General features: G+C 36.3%; 2 protein-coding genes across 2 annotated transcripts; one reads left to right on the top strand and one right to left on the bottom strand.

Moving 5' to 3' along the window:
* The first annotated feature begins 18,209 nt into the window (after positions 1-18,209).
* On the top strand, positions 18,210-18,876 carry LOC131430192 (uncharacterized). Its single transcript, XM_058594926.1, has 2 exons — positions 18,210-18,402; positions 18,485-18,876. The coding sequence occupies exons 1-2, from the start codon at positions 18,317-18,319 to the stop codon at positions 18,753-18,755; spliced, it is 357 nt and encodes a 118-aa protein (XP_058450909.1). The 5' UTR covers positions 18,210-18,316; the 3' UTR covers positions 18,756-18,876.
* Positions 18,770-21,394, bottom strand: LOC131430191 (probable serine hydrolase). The gene is made up of 3 exons (XM_058594925.1): positions 21,006-21,394; positions 20,879-20,947; positions 18,770-20,003 (listed from the first exon to the last, which is right to left on the bottom strand). Exons 1-3 carry the CDS (start codon positions 21,073-21,075, stop codon positions 19,153-19,155), a joined length of 990 nt encoding a protein of 329 aa, XP_058450908.1. The 5' UTR covers positions 21,076-21,394; the 3' UTR covers positions 18,770-19,152.
* Between the last annotated feature and the right edge of the window lie 334 nt (positions 21,395-21,728).

Below are 21,728 nucleotides of genomic sequence, written 5' to 3'. Positions count from 1 at the left end.
CCTATGTTAACACCGCAGTCAGTGCATCACAGAACAGGTTTTTGTTATAAGGCAGTTAACAAAAGTAGGAAGTTATATGTTCCACGATAAACTGGCTACCTGATGAGTGCATCGTACATAAAACATATGTAGTTCCATTATCAGTAGAGTTTATATAAAGACAATGCATTTTTCAAACGTCGTACGTTTCCTAAATACTACTCACAGAAAAAATGAATTTCACAAGTGACTTAATTCCACATACGATGCAATTAATAAAGACCTAGTTTGTCGACTGATTGGAAATTCCATATGCAATGATTTCATGGATTAGAATGAATTTTACTGCTTCCGACTGTATTTTGCATTCAGCTAGCAAGAGCGACTGTATACGCATCATTTACCAGCAAACTCGATGTGTTCTTCTGCGGTTCAGTCGATTAACGGATGTGTCTTTTATTACAATCAGGGCTTAAAATTGTGACGCATTCTCTCAGCATTTTCGTTTCTCATTGAAAAAATGAGAGGGTATAATTGCCAACGTTACTCTTTGATCTATGACAAGACGAAACCTAGCTAACGTCTGCAGGGAACATCAGCAGAATCTCAATTCTCATTCTTTCATCGATGTATTGAAAATCTGTAACGCTTGGCTATAAAGAATGACTAAAATATGACAAATCGCAGTAATTACATCCCAGAATCACTTTGGATACCAAAACTACTACACATTCGAGCACTATCAGGTAACAGTCATTGTGAAACCTTTTTCTGTCATTTTCGATTCTCAAAGTTTCGGTTGAATATCGACACTGCATACTATGGGATTTTCACTGGAAACAGCAAATGACTGAAAGGGCAAATGAAAGAAAAAACACAATTTTGAAACTACTGTTCCGCTTATGTCATTGACTGGACATGGATTTCGTTCTCACTGTTTGCAAGCGAAGCTGAGAGTGACATTAATTTCTCGTTATTATCGTCTATTTTGAGTGTTAAATGAAAATGACTTTTATTAGCTCTGATTACAATGATTCTCTTGATAGTTTGTGACGCTACTTTTGTTGTTTTCATAACAATGGATCGAAAACAATTTCGTGTTTTAATTTTACAGTACTTCTTGATGGGAAAAAATAACGTTCAACCAATGGCTTGAAAAGTGGTTTGCTGACTTCAAACGTGGTCGTACAGACGCCGATGATGCAGAACGCAGTGGACGTGTTGGCTTTGTATTGCATTTGACTACGGGAAAGCTCTGTTCAAAGTGGGTGCCGCGTTTGCTCACTGTTGACCATGAACGAGAATGTGTTGATGATTCTGAGCAGTGTTTGGCCATGTTTAAACGTAACAACCCGAATTTTTTGCGTCGATATGTGACAATGGATGAAACATGGATTAGTCACTTCACATAAAAGAATATAAAAAATTTCTTTTCGGTGAACTTTGCATCTCGAGAAATGTATGAAATTTTTCACTATATTTTCTGCGTAAAAACCTTAGAATTCTTTTAAAAAATTTACATTTTGAATGGAATAAGCTTCAAGTGTATGTAGCTTTAAAGGAAGATTAATTTTGGATGGTCGTAGAAATTCACAATTTAATTTGAGTATATTCAGTTGGTTGGGGGTAAAATGGATGTGGTCCAATCAATTCAAAGTTTCTTCTTCCACCCAATACTTACGTATAATTATATAGCACTGGACTAAATAAACGTTTAGCCTCAAGACGCAAAACTTTTACAAAACTGATTTTCAGAAAGGGTGGATGTGTTTTTTTATGCATCGTGGTAACTCGGGAATAGAAAATTGTAGGAAAACGGTGTCCAAGAAAAAGCTGTAGGAAATCGAATGTACACACTAAAAATATACACTGAAAAAAAATTCAATAGTTTTTCAAGAATTGGAAAATCAACCGATAAAATAATTTTTAAAAAACGTCTCTTCAACCTCACTTTTTTTAATGATTCTATTTTAAACCCTTACTTAAAGTCCACATTCGATGCAAATTTGAGTGGTGTGAATTGAAAAATGGATGTGTTACAGCATAATTTGCAAACTTATAGTTTTTGCTTATAACAACCTTTTTCCTAGAAGTAGTCGTTCTCGAAGTATTTAGACATGAAAGTCAGAGAAGTTTTTGTTGATTTGCGCCGTTCTAACAAGTCAAGCATCGTTTTTAAAGAAAATAAATTACTTTTAATTCCACGATTTTAAAGAAAACTTTACTCAATTTTTTCAGTTTTTCCGAAAAACAGAAGAGCTAAACCATTTAGGTTTCGTTGTGGTATCAGAAGTTATTAATCATGATACCATTGCGATACAAGTATTTATGTATCGTTATTATGTATTATATTCAAGATTTTAAATGACTATGTTTCTTAAACATTTTGATGTTTTACAAACATTGGTTAAATATGGATAAATGTAAGGGAGGAAATATTTACCACTAAATTTATGTTAGGTGCATATACCCCTTTTGATTTATTTTACGTTTCGTCTTTAACTCATCAGTGCGTAGCAGTTTATGTTGAACTACTAGTGCGACCTGACGGCTCAACATAAACCGCTAGGCCGACGTAAAGATCCTTTTTGCAAAACACTTTTTGCTATTACACCTGAGTGTAATGTCTAAACTGACGTCTCAGACGAAACCGTTTTTATTAATTTCGTTGATGAGTCAAAGACGAAACGTAAAATAAATCAAAAAGTTGGTTAATTGAATTAGCTGTTACAACATTAATTGGATTGTAAAATTGACATCTGAACAAAATGATGTAATGAAAACCGCGAAAATGTTACCGCAGAGACGGGACTCGAACCCGTAGCTAACTCCTAACCGGGGGAAATTGTTTTACCAATTCAGTATCGTGCGGCAAAGTAGATGGGTAGAAATAGATTAGTGATCATTGTATATGTATTTCTGTTGAATTTGTTTCCGTCGATACGGGACTGTAAGTGACTACCGTGGAGGCTAAGTACAGCGAAGCATGCTTAGTTTGGTCTAATAAATTGGACTTTCTCTTCATGTGTTTTCATATGCAGGGTAGTTCAATTGAAAAAAAAACAATTTCTCCGGTTAGGATTTAGCTACGGGTTTGAGTCCCGTCTCTGCGGTAACATTTTCGCGTTTTTATTACATCATTGTGTTCATATGTCAATTTTTTAATCTGTTTTACTCGTTAGATACTGGTCATATTGAAAAACTAGCTCAAGACGGCTCTACGTCTTAACAAAGACTAGAAAAAAACAAATCGTTGAATATTAATTGGTCGCACCCGCGCATCAAAAAATATATTTTAACATTTAGGTTTTTTTTGGTTAGATCCTAGCTCAGATCCTAGTCCACCTAGCAGCTTAATGTAAACCGCTAAGCAGATTCAAAGCTTACACATTTTAGATAATTAGTGGTTGAAATGTCAGTTATTAGCGAGCAATGTCTCAATTTTCCAGTTTTCAAAGCCATTATCATGGTTTCTCCTAACAGAGACAAAAGTGCCGCATCCGTAAGTTTACGGTTTTCATGAAAAATTTCGCTCTTCAATGTGTGTAATCACTTTTAAACAAAACCTCGTCACAAAACAAGAAAAAGCATCGAGGCGACACGCACTCAGTGTGGTTTGTAAATTTGCTGGTTGCTTTACACACCAGCAAGTGGCTCTATTTTATGCACCGTTCGTCTCCCACGAGTAGCAATGAATTCCAATGTGTGTGCGTGTTCGCATTTTAATGAAGCCTTCTCCCAAAACGAAAAATATTTGCAAGGAATAGGTGGAATGATATCGTGAAGAATCTTTTAAAGGAAAATTGAGCTATAAATGCTCTAAATCTTAGTTAAGTTTACATGGAACACAGAAAAACTGCTACCTAAATATTCGAAACCAGTTTTATCAGATATTTTGAATCTTTTTTTAAACGGAAAATACGGAATAATCACATAAAAAACCGCATTTCTTTGAAAATTCGCGTAAGAAACCGCTACACTTTTTAACGCATAAATTTGGAAAGTCGCCCGATAAAACCGCTTATCTTAAAACATTCGCATTAAGAAAACCGCAAGACTAAGAAAAAATTCCGGCGACAAAAATGTTATCTAATGTCATCTAGAACCTTTTGACGTGAATACGTCTTACTTTACTATGGGACGTCGTTTTCAAAATTCTACATAATGCTTTCTCCATGTTATCATAAGTATTATCAGCAATTTATTATAAAGTTTTCAACAGTATAAGATAACACCAAATAACTTAAAAATAAGGTTTTCTTAATTTTTTGAAAACAACGAGGAAAACTCATCACGCTGGCTTCCCTGTCTCGTGGCTGCGAGTCACTGAAGATCAGGATTCTGGAACTAAACAGGCCAACAGCCAACAGGCTCTGAACTCCTCTTCGGACCAGAAAAACTGTTTGACCCTATGTGCGGGCTTAGGAATCGAACCCATGCAGGTTGCGTAAAAGGCATCGACCTACCCATCACGCTGTACCGGTCTCTTTTTGCCTTTCTCTATAGAAAGGTATTAGAATTGCTGGAAAAACCGACTTTTGAACGGAGCCTCGGAGACCCATAGTGTTCTATACCATTCGACTCAGTTCGACGAGATCGAAAATGTCTGTGTGTGTGCACTTTTAGAAGATATTTGAACGCGCTCAATTTTCTCAGAGATGGCTAAATCGATTTTAACAAACTTGGGCTCGTTTGAAAGCTACTGTCGGTCCATTGATCAAGTTCAAAGATCAAATGGCTGTGACTTTTGGTTCCGGAGATATGATTGTATAAGTGACGTAACCGACAAAAAGCGTTGTATTTTTACCGCTCTTATATATATATATATATATATATATATATATATATATATATATATATATATATATATATATATATATATATATATATATATATATATATATATATATATATATATATATATATATATATATATATATATATATATATATATATATATATAACAGATCGGCTGAAAAGTTCGTATCGTTTCTATGAGAGGGCGCCACTAGAATTAAATCCATACCATTTTCAGTTAGTACCAACCTTCAAAAGATACGTGTATAAATTTGACAGCTGTCTGATTATTAGTTTGTGAGATATTGCATTTTGAGTGAAGCTACTTTTGTTATTGCGAAAAAAATGGAAAAAAAGGAATTTCGTTTGTTGATGAAACACTACTTTTTGATGAAAAAAAGTGCCGCCGATACCAAAAAATGGCTTGATGAGTGTTATCCAGACTCTGCACCGGGCGAAGCAACAATTCGTAAGTGGTTTGCAAAATTTCGTACTGGTCATATGAGCACCGAAGACGATGAACGCAGTGGACGTCCAAAAGAGGCTGTTACCGATGAAAACGTGAAAAAAATCCACAAAATAATTTTCAATTACCGTAAAGTGAAGTTGATCGAGATAGCTGACACCCTAAAGATATCAAAGGAACGTGTTGGACATATTATTCACGAATATTTGGATATGAGAAAGCTTTGTGCAAAATGGGTGCCGCGTGAGCTCACAATCGATCAAAAACAACAACGAATTGATGATTCTGAGCAGTGTTTGGAGCTGTTGAATTGCTCCCTCATCCACCGTATTCTCCAGATTTGGCCCCCAGTGACTTTTTCCTGTTCTCAGACCTCAAGAGAATGCTCGCTGGTAAAAAATTTAGAAGCAATGAAGAGGTAATCGCTGAAACTGAGGCCTATTTTGAGGCAAAGGACAAATCGTACTACAAAAATTGTATCGAAAAGTTGGAAGATCGCTATAATCGCTGAATCGCCTCTGATGGCAATTATGTTGAATAATAAAAACGAATTTTGGCAAAAAAATGTGTGTTTTTATTAAACGATACGAACTTTACAGCCGAACTGTTATATATATATATATATATATATATATATATATATATATATATATATATATATATATATATATATATATATATATATATATATATATATATATATATATATATATATATATATATATATATATATATATATATATATATATATATATATATATATATATATATATATATATATATATATATATATATATATATATATATATATATATATATATATATATATATATATATATATATATATATATATATATATATATATATATATATATATATATATATATATATATATATATATATATATATATATATATATATATATATATATATATATTGTTTCGTAAAACTCTAGTGCTCAAAAGTTTAAGCACCTCGAAAAAAGCTTTCATGCAAAATTTGAGCTAAATCGGACATGCGCAAGGGGTGCTGCCCGGCGGTTAAGGTTTGAAAATTTTCGATCTTCAAAAAGCACCATAGGGGGGAGTACATGAAATTTCCAACATCAAAAATATTTTTTGATGTCGAAACTCTCAAAACTGCATGAAACGTCGAGATTTAGTGTCATCTCAAAAAAAGTTTTGCTAAAAAGATCAACTTTCTGGGACTTAAAAAAATTTTGTCCCAAAAAGTCGATATTTAAAAAAAAATTTTTTTCGGGATGACACTAAAGCTCGACGTTTCATGCAATTCTAAGCCTTTTGGCATCAAAAATTTTTTCTTGTTTTCGGAAATTTCATGAACTACTCGAATCAATCTGAATCAATTGGTGTCAAAATTAATATCCGAAATTATTTAATAAAAGTATGAAATATATTTTCATGAGACTGTTATGAAAGAAGAGAAAGGCATTATCACACTACTAGGTGGATTAAGAAGGGTTTTTTTCTATTTTCTTTTTAGAAAAATATCGACTTTGAGACTTTTGAGATTTCCGAAATCGAAAGTCGAGTTCTGATCTTTTATCGAAAAGCAATTTTTTGAAATCCCAGTGTCGCCATGGATTTTTTTTGAGAAAATAGGTGATTTTGACGTTTCGTGCATTTCTAAGAAAATAGAAGAACCCTGTTAAAAGAGGTATGAGTGTATTTTTATTCAGCCACGCATAAAATCTAATTAATTAAAATACTATTTTTCAAGCATGACGAACGTCGATCGTTTTAACATTTATTTAAAAGAGATCAACCGATTTTTAACAGTATTCTTCTGTCAAGAAGCAACGAACCTCACATCGTTTCGTTGAGTTGATGTTTTTTTCAATTTTACATCAACCAGAACAGAACAACAACCAATAAGTTTTTTTTGGGACGCTGAATCAGGGTGAGATCGCATGATGATTTTATGAATGAAAGTGAGAGATTGAATGGGATTTAACTAATTCCTATTTCTTATATATTATCTCACATCAACACTGTTCAGTGTGGACTAACCTGCGTTTTCTCGTAGTTTTCAAGCAAAAACGACACCTATTTAAACTGCCCGAACTGAACTATAATTTTTGAAAGATTTCAAAAACCTGCCAACAATCGAAACAGGGAAAGTTAAAAATTCAGTACTTATTTGAGTTCGTGTATGATTTCAATCAGTGAGTTGAACAGAGTCAGCGAATTTCACTTTAGCGATTAAGAAGATTTAGCTTATTTTAGGAGATTATAGTAAATATAGTAAAGTTTTCTTACTCATACCATTGATGTCAAGCTTTGTCAAATTTGTTAAGAACTAAATAAAAATTAGTGTCTTCTGGAATACTGATTATAGTACGATACGACTAATCTTTATTTTCTAGAAATAATCGAAAATAGATTTTTTTGACACTGCGATTGAATGCATTCCCAGTGATGCATGTTCATAAGACCTCACTACTAAATGAGGACTACTACGAACGAATTGTGAACCGATTCGAGATTAAAATTTCTTGCCCTCGTGGCACCACTCGCTTCGTTCGTTCATTCGCTGACGTGGAAAAGATCCAAGCACACCGCGAACGATCACGATTCCTAAACGTCGATACAAAGAATCCGTATAACTCGAGCCAAACGAACAAACTTTTTCAACACAGAGGTCGCAGTTGCGCCAAGTTTCTGTACGTTGGGCTTAAGTAACCCGGATACCTTCCAAGTGGGCCGTTCACGTAATCCATTGTATAAACTGATGTTGGTTGCTCTTCACCGAGGGATCACGTGCTCGGAAGACACGCGGTCTTGACAACGCACTAGTTACTGAGCCGCGGAACCACTTCGCGAACATTAAAACCGTTTAACTTTAAAGGCACGAGAGGCACGACATTCTCGATATTATCCATTTTGTGGCTGACTACTGAATGAAAGTAAGAACGAGTGATATTTTAAATTTATACAAACGTGTCGTCTTATCAAACAAATGGGCCTATAAAGAGGAAAGTATCGCCTTACACAAAGGTGCAACATTGATCGTACTGAAGGCCTGATAGGTCTGAACACACATACGCCTAGCTGATGCGTTTGCATTAATTTTCCGTTCGATATTTTCTTAAAAGTTTCTTCTATACTCGTGCACTAAAGAGACTCACCCATCATCCGTGCAGCATCATTCGACTTGGAAATAGAATCAGCTGTATTTAGCTTCGAGCCAAACTAGATAGTTAGAGAAGTCCGACAATTCTATGTAAATGCCAGGCCAGTTGTCTCTCTATATCCATAGTTGATGTTACAGAAAACCACAACTACAACAAGCAGCATTTTACAGAAAAAAAAAGTTGTGTTCTTCCAACCTTGTTTACTTTTTTATCGTCTCTGTTGAAATTAGAGTTCGGTTTCGATATCACTCATCACACGAATCTAGTGCCAGTTGTCTGCTTCGATGCAGTATGCAAACCATTCAATGTCGTGAAGTAGATCGTTCATTATCCAGATTAAATTGGTTTTGAACATTTTCATATCTCTAAACCAGGCCCGTGCGCAGGGGGGGGTTTTGGGGGTTTTAACCCCCCCCCCATGAAGAATTTTTTTAAAATTAAGTTTCATGAACAATGGAGTACTTATTATATTAAAGTGCAAATAACTTGACAATTCATATTTTTTATCAATTTTTTATCAATTTATAAATTGACATAATTTGAAACCCCTCCCCCCCTCGCACGATCCTGTCAGAATTCGTTTTACATTTTTGGACACCCCCCTCTCCCCTTGAAACCCCCCCCATGGATGATTCCTGCGCACGGGCCTGCTCTAAACCCCTAATTTTGGGATTCCATCGGAGCCACTAGTCGATCATTTAGATCCACTCTGTTCAAACAGTGCCCCCAACGGAATGGAGCGAAAAATGTCTTCTTATGTATAAAATGAGACGAACCACAGTGCGTTTTCAAACTTTACTTTTATTTGCACAGCTGGTTCGTGTTTCGAAATAGTAGTATTTGTCATATTAACCGAAAACAAAACGCGTACATTGGCTTCGTCCGATAGACAACTAATATTATCTCAACGATGGTATGTGAACAAGAACAATAAATCAAATTATGTATCTATCGAGTGAATAATTCAAATTATATATGGTGGAATTTTTCTCGAATTTTGTGTTGAATAAAAAAGATTTTTAATTGATTTTTTGTCTGTATGATGATATCCACACGGAGAAGCAACATAGTAAATCAGTGTTTTGAAGTTAACAATCGACTCATCAGGTTTCAACTAACGTAGTTATAAATGCAAGTTCTTACAGTTCCATAGCTGGCTATTACATTTTGACTAAATTAGATTTCCGGTTACGGAGATATGGGGTAAAATGTGCAAAAAAAATTACAAATGTGCAAAAAAAATTTTTTTATTCATCTAGTGATGTATGACTTATGACGTATGTAACTTAGTCATAAAAGAATAAAATAGAACATACGCTGCATAGTCGCTTTAAAGATACAACGAAACAAGTCGGGTCATGAGGGCTACAAAGAAGTCAAAGAATTGTTACGAATTCACATCTCATCGTAACAGTTCAGCTGAAAAGTTCGTATCGTTTAATAGAAACACACATTTTTTTGCCAAAGTTCGTTTTTATTATTCAACATAATTGCCATCAGATGCGATACAGCGATTATAGCGATCTTCCAACTTTTCGATACCATTTTTGTAGTACGATTTGTCCTTTGCCTCAAAATAGGCCTCAGTTTCAGCGATTACCTCTTCATTGCTTCTAATTTTTTTACCAGCGAGCATTCTCTTGAGGTCTGATAACAGGAAAAGTCCCTGGGGTCAAATCTGGAGAATACGGTGGATGAGGGAGCAATTCGAAGCCCAATTCATTCAATTTCAGCATCGTTTTCATCGACTTGTGACACGGTGCACTGTCTTGATGAAACAAAACTTTTTTCTTCTTCAAATGAGGCCGTTTTTTTTTAAATTTCGTCCTTCAAACGCTCTAATAACGCTATATAATAGTCACTGTTGATGGTTTTTCCCTTTTCAAGGTAGTCGATGAGAATTATACCATGCGAATCCCAAAATACAGACGCCATAACCTTACCGGCCGATTGTTGAGTCTTTCCACGCTTTGGGTTCGGTTCATCGCGTGCAGTCCACTCAGCTGACTGTCGATTGGACTCCGGAGTGAAGTGATGGAGCCATGTTTCGTCCATTGTTATATATCGACGAAAAAAATCGGTTTTATTTCGATATAACAGCTCCAAACACTGCTCAGAATCATCAATTCGTTGTTGTTTTTTATCGATTGTGAGCTCACGCGGCACCCATTTTGCACAAAGCTTTCTCATATCCAAATATTCGTGAATAATATGTCCAACACGTTCCTTTGATTTCTTTAGGGTGTCAGCTATCTCGATGAACTTCACTTTACGGTCATTGAAAATCATTTTGTGGATTTTTTTCACGTTTTCATCGGTAACAGCCTCTTTTGGACGTCCACTGCGTTCATCGTCTTCGGTGCTCATATGACCAGTACGAAATTTTGCAAACCACTTACGAATTGTTGCTTCGCCCGGTGCAGAGTCTGGATAACACTCATCAAGCCATTTTTTGGTATCGGCGGCACTTTTTTTCATCAAAAAGTAGTGTTTCATCAACAAACGAAATTCCTTTTTTTCCATTTTTTTCGCAATAACAAAAGTAGCTTCACTCAAAATGCAATATCTCACAAACTAATAATCAGACAGCTGTCAAATTTATACACGTATCTTTTGAAGGTTGGTACTAACTGAAAATGGTATGGATTTAATTCTAGTGGCGCCCTCTCATAGAAACGATACGAACTTTTCAGCCGATCTGTTATATGTAGCGAAACAATCGAATAGTCTTTAATAAAGGCACTAAAGTCAGTTCATCAATTGTTTGGTACTTCAGGGCGTGATGTTTCGAGACAATACCTATATTACCAACGAGCAGGATTATGTCTCACGAAAGGTTGAAACCAACAGACAATCCATTCGAACACGATTTCATTTCATTTGCGCTCATCAAGTTGGCGCTCTACTGTATCCGGGCTGTATCGGTCCCGGGTTGGCGGTTCAATGCATAGGGCGCTGGTCTTACAAGCCAGTTGTCGTATGTTCGAGCCCCGACCTGGAAGAATTCTTAGTGTCAGTAGGATCCATAGTACTAGCCATGCAATGATTCTGTACACTAAGAATCGGCTGCGAAGTCTGTTGAAACAGAAAGGCCAAATTCCACAAAAGGAATGTAATGCCAGGACTTTGCTTCGCTGTATCCGTTCTTCATTATTGTGTGAAACGTCATAGTCCGGTTTAGCCCCATAGAGAGTCCGGTTTAGTTCCGCGGTTCGTAAATATTGGATATTGGATTGGTCAAATCATGGTGACATGATACAAAAACTAATGCATGTTTTACAAATGTTACAAATGTGTCCGGTTCGCCCCGTAGAATGTCCAACTTCGCTCCGCAGCTTTTGAGATTTGGAGTGTTGGGTTGGTCAATCAATCGCGACGCTTTACGGAAATCAATGCATATTTTGAAAATTGTACATGTTGGAAATTGTAGCTGAAGGTTGAAGCTATACAACGGTATAGATAATTTGGGCTCCCAAGTTCTAATGGACGATTTTTTCAAATTTCCGGTAAGTGTCCGGCTTAGCCCCGGTCTCCCCTTAAAATATTCTTTCTGCTAGAGAAAATATGATCCCAAAAAAACAAAATCTGTTCCGCAAAAATATCGTCAAAATTGCTTCAAAATTCCAATAGCATTTTCATATAACCATAACGTAACGTAATTAGGTAACCGTAAAGTTTTGTTGAGCCTTTTTTTAAACTTATTAACAGATCGGCTGAAAAGTTCGTATCGTTTCTATGAGAGGGCGCCACTAGAATTAAACCCATACCATTTTCAGTTAGTACCAACCTTCAAAAGATACGTGTATAAATTTGACAGCTGTCTGATTATTAGTTTGTGAGATATTGCATTTTGAGTGAAGCTACTTTTGTTATTGCGAAAAAAATGGAAAAAAAGGAATTTCGTTTGTTGATGAAACACTACTTTTTGATGAAAAAAAGTGCCGCTGATACCAAAAAATGGCTTGATGAGTGTTATCCAGACTCTGCACCGGGCGAAGCAACAATTCGTAAGTGGTTTGCAAAATTTCGTACTGGTCATATGAGCACCGAAGACGATGAACGCAGTGGACGTCCAAAAGAGGCTGTTACCGATGAAAACGTGAAAAAAATTCACAAAATGATTTTCAATGACCGTAAAGTGAAGTTGATCGAGATAGCTGACACCCTAAAGATATCAAAGGAACGTGTTGGACATATTATTCACGAATATTTGGATATGAGAAAGCTTTGTGCAAAATGGGTGCCGCGTGAGCTCACAATCGATCAAAAACAACAACGAATTGATGATTCTGAGCAGTGTTTGGAGCTGTTTAATTGCTCCCTCATCCACCGTATTCTCCAGATTTGGCCCCCAGTGACTTTTTCCTGTTATCAGACCTCAAGAGAATGCTCGCTGGTAAAAAATTTAGAAGCAATGAAGAGGTAATCGCTGAAACTGAGGCCTATTTTGAGGCAAAGGACAAATCGTACTACAAAAATGGCATCGAAAAGTTGGAAGATCGCTATAATCGCTGTATCGCCTCTGATGGCAATTATGTTGAATAATAAAAACGAATTTTGGCCAAAAAAAAGTGTGTTTCTAATACGAAACGAACTTTTCAGCCGAACTGTTAATGAACCATTTGACTTAATTTATAGTAAATCTAGTTTTAATAAGTGATAAGAAGTAAAATTTAAATATATTCTTCAATATTTAGAATTTCTAAAATCCGTTAAGAATTTCAAGTCAAAAATTATGTATTCGATTAAGCCCCACATTTTTTGTCCGGTTTAGCCCAGCACAGACAATTCATTTACAAGACAATTTACAAGATAATAATTTTATTTTACACATAATCAATTTTATTTTCCACATAATCAAATATTTGTTACTGACAACTTGTTTGGCAACTCTCGGTAAGCTCGGTAGATTCGCCTCTGACGCTTTTTAGTTTTTATAACAGTTATTTATTTATTTATTTATTTCTGTTTCTGTCCATTGGAAAAGCGAATCTCAATGGACAGATAGGGTGGGGTAAAGCCCATTTGAGTAAAACCACCATCTTTTGAAAACAATTACACAAACAAGACAACTACAATAATTCGAATCTTAAAACGGCTGAATACATACTAAATAAATAACATGAAAAATAAATATTATGCATTTGCATTTCGTAGTGTTCTATTTTGTGTCCGAAAGTTTACTTCACAACGTAACTCAGGTGCATCAATCAAATCCGTTAATCAATTTTGCGACGAACAATGCTTGCTTAATTTTTCGGCGACGTTGCAGAGTATCGATTCCAATTAGTTTACATCTATCAGGACTGGGTGTCAGATTTGCTGGATCTCTCCACGGTAGGTGTAGCAGTGCCAAACGAACGAAGCGTTTTTGAACACGTTCAATTCGCATGCACCACGAAATTTGATGAGGAAACCAAACAATTCACGCGTTCTCAAGGATTGGCCGAACTAGTGAACAGTACAAAGCCTTCAAACAGTATTTGTCTTTGAATTCCTTAGCGATTTTTAAAATGAATCCCAATTGACGTAACCCTTTTTTGATTATAATTGATCGATGTATTAGATTTTTTATCGTGACGTCACAAATGAACAAGAATTCATTCTTGACAGTTCAGCGGTACTGCTTACAAACAAGCTTAAAGAAAAATCGAAGAACACATCTCAAACAATCATCTTTACACTTTGCAACTAGTGACTTTTATTTAATAAATCTCAAAAACAAACCGTACCCAATCGTAAACAAATGTTTTAAAACTCTATTTCGGCGATATTGATCAATTTGTCAACAGACAAACAAAAACATCTATGTTTACAAACAGGTTAGCAGTGATGGTAAAAAACCTAATATCGAATGTCAATTGTTCATCCATTTGTATTCCCAAATCATTCACCTGATTCACTCTAGTCAGGACTAAAAGTCTATTCGTACTGTTCCGAGACGGGACCATCCGGGACTTTTTTTTATCGTCGGCGATGACTGCCGGCTGCCGGCGTGTGCATGTATTAGAATGCCGGATCCGGCATAAAATCCATTTGATTGCCACCGATATTCCTCGCTGAGTTCTTCGCACCGTCGGCACCGGGACAATAACAATTTTTTTCCGGGGAGGGAGGTGCTAAAAACAAATTGAACCATAATAGTATACTGAAGAGCAGTGCAGTGAAACTTCGTTCAATTCAATTGAAACTGCATGTGGAACACATTGACGATCACCCTACTGCAGTAAACTTCGCACTCTGACACACACACACACACAACGTTTGCTGACGTATCAACGGGCAGCATTCAGTTCTTCACTCGTTTCTCTTCCAATCAAAGTTCAGTTTTACCACCGCCAGTTGATCTCTTGAAGTAACCAAATATCTCTTTCAACAGTGCCTTCAAATGAGGTTCATGTAAACATTCGAATTGATTCATGATAATAGATTATAGGCAAATTAGATAACTGAAATATCATTTTCATAATTAGGTTTTGCACGATGACGACACAAATGAACTGCCGATGAATCAAGTTCATCTTTGGCAGTTGCCGTGTACTTGTTTTGTTTTGCGACTGCAAGTTAAAACCTGTTTTAATCCACCTAGTGGTGTAATGATGCCTTTCTCATATCAATCATACTATCATATATAATACTGTGGTATTTTTCAAAATAATTCTCTGCGATTCTTGAAAGAATAACCGAAATCGGTTTGTTTGACCGTCTACTGATGAAAACTATCAATTGGAAAAGATTTGAGGTCGATTTAGAATTTTTTTAAAGGTTTTTCCCCATTTTCAGTGATGGTATACAATTTTTAACACACTTTACCCTATATTTCCGGATCCGGAAGTCGGATCCGCATGAAATTCAGGAATTACGCATGGGACCACAGGACCTTTCATTTGAATCTAATCTGAATTTGTGAAAATCGGTCGCGCCATCTATGAGAAAAATTAGAACACATATTTTCATTTTTTTGCACATTTTACCCCATAACTCCCGAACCGGAAGTCGGATCCAAATAATATTCAGGAATTTTGTATGGGACCTCAAGACATTTCATTTGAACCTAAGTTTGTGAAAATCGGTTCAGCCATCTCTGAGAAAAAAGTTAGTGCACTTATTTTAACAATTTTTTGCACAATTCACCCCATAATTCCGGAACCAAAAGTCAATCTTTCAGAAATGATTCTATTGAAAATTGTGTATAATTTTGATTCCAAGTGTCATTTTATCGTGCTTCGTTCAAAACTCCTACTATTAGGATTTGGAAGAAAAATCTACTATACGTATTGATATCTCCGTGAATAGTCAACGTATTCTTACAATCTATAGCTCGTTTGATCGGTTGTATAACTCGGAAAGTAGTCATCAGATCCAAACACAAAAACAATAGTGTGCATACTTTCAGGAAGACCTATGATTTGCAACTAGTTTGGTCAAATTCGGTCAAGCCACCGACCGAAGATACACAATTTTTAAATTCACCTAAAAGACCGCTTAACATTAAAAATTCGAAAAACAATATTTTTCCGGATATCCTAAAAATTTGTCAAACGTCAGTGTTACCTCCAAAAATTTTTTTTATAACTGGTACTTTTCAGATTTCCGAAATCGATTAGTTATGTCGATTGTTTTAGAAATACATGAAAAAACGAGATGTGGTGCTACTTCGAAAATAACTTTATGAAACAAAATCGAAAAGTCCAGTAATACCAGATCTCGACGTTTCATGCATTTCTAAAACATGACAAGACGCACAACTTCGAAACATACAATAAAAAACCGTATAAATTTGAAAAATTGTAAACAACGCATAGCTTTGGAAATTAGCATAAACAATTTGCATGACATTGAAAATTCGCTATTAAAATCGTATAAGAAAAAACGTGCTTAATCCACCTAGAAGTGGCATGATACCTTTTTTTATCAATCCGCATGTGTTTTTTGTGCGAATATTCTCAATAATATTCAACATAAACTCAAACATTTTGCGTAATACTTAGCATAGTTCGAACAACATTCCGTAATTTTTTCGTTGAAAAATATTGAGGAATAAGCCGGCGAAGAAGTTTTTTTAGCATGATTATTTGCGGTGTCCCCTGTATCTCAGCGCAGGCTAATCAGAAGTCAACCATTCAAAGTAGTATAGTTAGAGTAGATGTTTTTATTCGATTTTTAAATTTTTGAAACTTTTGCTGGTTGTTTAAAGTCAAAAAAACAATTTTTCACAAAAAAAAATCCGCCGCTTTGCAGCTGTGAAACCTCCCCAAAGTAACTAAAAACGAAAAGGAAAACGTTGGGGTCTGGTATTTTACATGCAGGAAGAGTGAACAAAATTTGAAAAAAAAATAGTGAATGACAATGGATACGGACTTTAAAAACCTGCTTTCGAGAAAAACGCGTTTCAAGTTTATTGTCTATAAAATCGAAGGAAACAATTTAATATTGTGGGAAACGCGTAGGGTCTAACATTTACGGAAAAATCATATTTTTTCCTTGCATTTTGTCATAATAAAATATGTCAAGAATGCTTTGTCAAATTTTCAAGTCAATCGAAGCAGGCCCAAGTACGCCAACGTCATCTGGAAGACTCTCATGCTATATTCATTTAACCGGCTGTCGCCATCTGAAGGCTGGAATTTCGAAAATCTATCCTAGTTTTACGTTAGTCGTTAATTAAAATTAGAAAATGCTCTTGACATCTTAGAACTCAAGCAGCGTACCAAAAATTGTATTATATTATTGAACAAAAAAAAAAGAGAAAAAAAAGATTTTTCATAAGTGTTAGAACCTATACGCCCTTTAAGCCTTTCATTGAATTCTTAGTTGTAAAAATCGGTACAATCACGTCAAACAGCAAGTGCACATATTTTCATTTATTTGCACATATCACACTGTAGAAAACAGAAGTTTTTTTTAAATAAATTCAGGAATGCTGTATGGGAGCACAAGACTTTTGAATATGAAAATTGTTCATTCCGGTTCAGCTATTAGGTGTACAACTTTGCTTCCGCCGTTTTTTTCCAAATTTCAAAGCTTTATTGCGAAAAAGTGCTTGCAGATGTATTATTCAAAGTATTGTCCGTCGCTAACGACAACTTTCTCCCATCTTTCCGGAAATTTTCGGATCCCGGCTCGAAAAAAGGAGTCCTTTTTTGACGCTATCCATGAAGCAATCCTTTTTTCCAACTCTTCGAAGGATTGAAAATGAATCTGCCAGGCCGTGTGCCATCGAACGGCATAGGTGGAAGTCAGAAGGGGCGACATCTGGGGAATACGGCGGGTCGAGCAAGACTTCTCATTTCAGCGTTTCCAGGTACTTTTTGACCACTTTTGCGATGAGACGTACTCGACGAACTTATTCGAATGGTATATGAAACTCGGCCCTCCGGGCCTCGGTTCAAAAATCGGTTTTCACAGTGATTGCATAACCTTTCTATATGAGAAAGGCAAAAATCGCATAAAAAACCGCGTAGATTCGGAAGTGAACGTTTTCAGTGATTGTTGAACTTATAATCGTTTTCCAAATGGTAAGTAAACAGTTTCTTGTTGGGTTTTATACACAGGTCAAACGCCAATATCTTGATGAACTGCATTGCAATAGGATATACAGCTATAGAAAACCTTTGTTAAACCGATAGGTGAATTAAAGTAGAATTTTTCATGAATAATCGCAGATCTATTAACCAAATTACCGATATTAAAATATAACGAGCATGGGGATGATTGCCACCACAATACGTGAAAGCTGGATACTTGCTACAAAACATTGAAGCAAAGCTCCTAACCCGAAGCTTTTTATAGCTTTAGTATCCATGGCAACTACTACATTAGGCACCAAACAAAATTCACACTCGAACAGAATTTACTTTGAATTACAATTTTCTATTACTTAAAATTACTAACCATAGGTAGTTTTGAAATTTTAAGAAATGAGCAAAGATATAGACTATATATCGGATGTGAATGAAAGATATGCAATGATAGAATACGAGCTGGACGAGAAATTAAAAATACTGTAAGCACAAAATGTTAATGCCTTATTCTGACTGAACTGTAACGATATTTAATGTTTTTTTCGAATAACTGATTTCCTAAAGCAATCAAAAGGAAGCACTCGCATTGCAACACGATCAGCAGCACGTTTCAAAGACTAAGCAGAAAAATCACGTTAGCCTAACACTGGAAACAGCTCGACAGCGTAATTTCGAATTACTGAAATCTCTAGAAGTATCAAAAGCCCGGCTCCGTTCACGTGCCACTTTCAGTCCATTGGAGACAATCTTGCAAAAAGCTATCGAGAAGTATCTTAAGGAAACGTCGCTAGTGCCTTGTACAACGAAAAAGGCGTATGGGCCAACATACGTATAATTGAAAATTGATAATTTTTTTCAACAATAAACACGTGTTTATTATGCATGAAAGTGTATGTACAAAAATATATCGAGCATTGTCGCTTGAATCATTTCTATTTTCTAAAACATTCCATGTTTATCACATCTCACTTAGCATATCCATTTACCCCTTCATTTGTACTAGTATAAGATAAATATTTATTGCAAACTCGCTGAAACGCCAGCTTAATGCAATCACGTATCCTGTTAATCTTACTGAGAAAATCCGCTCAACGGAGTGCTACGTAATGAAGCGTAATATTAGATGTGCAGTGCTTCAACAAGTAGATAGAACACGAATAACAATAGCGTGCAGTGCCAGCGTATCCTGCTTGTGTGAAACAGGTACTGTTTAAGGTACAGGTTGAAATAGATTAATTTCTATCCAGAAGGAAATCAGTCACTTGTTGAGCAATTCTTTCTGGAGTTACTAAATGAAGATGGTGAGTGCCGGGAATCTCAAGATAAACAACCTTACTTGCAGACTTTTTCATAGTCTCTATCACGCTAGGGTAGTAATCCGGATTGTCGAAGTGCAGCCCAGGTACCGCTCGAATGTTGAGCACTTTACATTTGATACGCTCAGCATACGCCAGTACTTGTTGCAACGAAAGCATCCCCATCAGAGCCACCTTCAGTCGTAAATCTCTCGAAAAACAGAACCCTTCTGAGCCACTACTAGCCGGCGCAGGGGCCATGCCACGGCGCATCAAAACTTCGACCGATTGAAGATCCACAGACCCATCATAAGCCGCTAGCACCACATCAATCGCGTCGTCATATTTATAGCTTGGCGTTTTGGATTCCGGAAGTGTTTCGTACCGTAAAAATCTATCGATGCTTTCACCCAAATTGGCTGCCTGTTTCCGATGATCGCGAGCAGGTGGACCCGCTATGTCAATACTAATGAATCCTTCCACCTCGTCCGGAAATGCCGCAGCATACATAAAGCTCAGTGCACCGCCAAGTGAATGTCCGAGTAGCCAAACTTTGCTCCAGCCGTAATAATTCACGACGCGCCGAATCAATGAAATTCCATCCCAGAAAATGTAGTAATGCATGCCCTTCGGATAGTGCGACGATTTACCATGGCCCGGTAAATCGAGAGCCAAAATCGGAATGTCGTCCGGTAGCAGTGGACAGAGCCGGTCAAACGTGCACGCATTGTCCTGCCAACCATGTAGGGCCAGAACCGGTTGCTTATGTCGTGAGCCCCACCATTTACCTGAAATTTAGTTTAAAGTTTTGGATTAATTTGGTTCAGTTGAGATAAAAATGTAGAACGCACGGCGGTTCCATTTACGAATGACGTGAACCGTGAAAGTTAAAATGCACGTGAAAGTTAAAACAAGCAATCACAGGCACCGAAAGAGTGGAAATGCTATTAAAACAGTAAACACTTACTTAACCTTATTTAAATTATTGCAGATCGAAGGCGATTTATTGATCATGCAACAAATCATAGTGTAAATACCTGACCTTTTAGAGCACCTATTATACGTGTTAGGCACTTCATTAACTACTTAATTTGAGAGAATCTTAAAACCAATGGTGAAGAAAGGTATAAAAAGCACAATTTCAGTATTCCAAAAAAATAACCTTTCGGTATCTTAGGTATGCTAGTAAAAAATACGGCTTCCCTCGGACGGATGAAGTATTCGATTTTAAAAATTTCTGTACAGTTTACGTAAGCAAGCGATAAAATTCTCCTCGTCCAGTCCAAAAGTAGTTCAAAGTACTAAATGTAGGTATGTGGATTTCATCAGCCACTCATCGCGTGGAGAGATGTAGCAAACCATCACGCAGCCTTACGTCACAAGCTTGCAGCCAAAAACATTTTTTTTGCCAGCTTCATACAATCCAATGACTTAGCAAAATTCATACGATAAACAACGCCGAAACTGTGAAGCCCAACAAGTGGGGTAAAGAATTTTCCAATCAAACAGATAGAGCGGGGATCAAGCAAACTAATTCTTGACTTGCAATACATGTATCGATCACATTTCCATCACTCACTTTGTGCCAATTCGCGTGTTAACCGATTGAAGCTGATAAGCTATGTAAACTATGACCGACACATTCACTATTAAAACAACTGACCTGCTACCGTGCCCCACGGCACAGGAATTTCTACTTCCTCAGTGGATCTGTGGACAATCCCGTTGGCAACTAAAATAAACAAATTTTATGCAATAAATTCACTACTGCGAAATGCATATTAGCTTGCCTGTCGCCGTTGAAGCATGACCATTTGAAGTGAAGCTTACCGCTGCTGCGGAGTTCTCTTCGTCAATCATCCTGTACTATAATTTCGAATTCGACTACGGTATGACTAATGGGTCTAGTCGATAAATCCAGTATTTTTCAATAATTACGCAACTTAACCCGCTGGCTGCAGAGAAAGGCCACTAATATTGACCGTTTCGCGGGTTAGACAAAGGATTTCCAATTAAAGTAGCAACCATTCGGTAAAACACTACCGTATATCTTTTTCCAAATTGAAAACGCTACTCAAAATACTACACAGCTGAGCGTTAATCGAACACGACTGAATGGCCGAGTAGCACTTCACGATGTCGCGAATTTTTTTATACTCGAAGGGCTAACTCAAAGCACAAACAAACACATCTACAATCGTCTGGTGTCAGCTGGTGACTGCTTTGAGCAGAGATGCCAGGTAAAAATTTCAAATATCTGCAGACAGGGTCTGTAAATCTGAAAAAAAATCTGCAGTCAGAAGTATGTCTTGCTGCCAGCAATTTCTATATAAAGTATGACACGCAAAACTGACTTGGTGAGCAAAAAAAAAAAAAAAAAAAAAAGGTCGCGGAAATTTCAAAAGTCTGTAAATATAGACGAAAGTCTGTGAGAATTTCAAAAATCTGCAAAAGTCTGCGAGAATTTTAAGAGTCTGTAAAAGTCTGCACAACAAAAAATGTCTGCAGCACTA

The sequence above is a fragment of the Malaya genurostris genome, chromosome 2 (genome assembly GCF_030247185.1).
Source record: "Malaya genurostris strain Urasoe2022 chromosome 2, Malgen_1.1, whole genome shotgun sequence".
Lineage (NCBI taxonomy): Eukaryota > Metazoa > Arthropoda > Insecta > Diptera > Culicidae > Malaya > Malaya genurostris.
This window is presented reverse-complemented; position numbering and strand designations above follow the sequence as displayed.

Bases quoted from the DNA above. Each gene is read 5' to 3' on its own strand.
- LOC131430192 (XM_058594926.1), top strand. From the start codon at position 18,317: ATGAGCAAAGATATAGACTATATATCGGATGTGAATGAAAGATATGCA. The intron at 18,403-18,484 runs GTAAGCACAAAA...GATTTCCTAAAG, and splicing joins GACGAGAAATTAAAAATACT to CAATCAAAAGGAAGCACTCG.
- LOC131430191 (XM_058594925.1), bottom strand. From the start codon at position 21,075: ATGATTGACGAAGAGAACTCCGCAGCAGCGGTAAGCTTCACTTCAAAT. The intron at 20,948-21,005 runs GCAAGCTAATAT...TGTTTATTTTAG, and splicing joins TCATGCTTCAACGGCGACAG to TTGCCAACGGGATTGTCCAC. The intron at 20,004-20,878 runs GTCAGTTGTTTT...ACTAAATTTCAG, and splicing joins GCCGTGGGGCACGGTAGCAG to GTAAATGGTGGGGCTCACGA.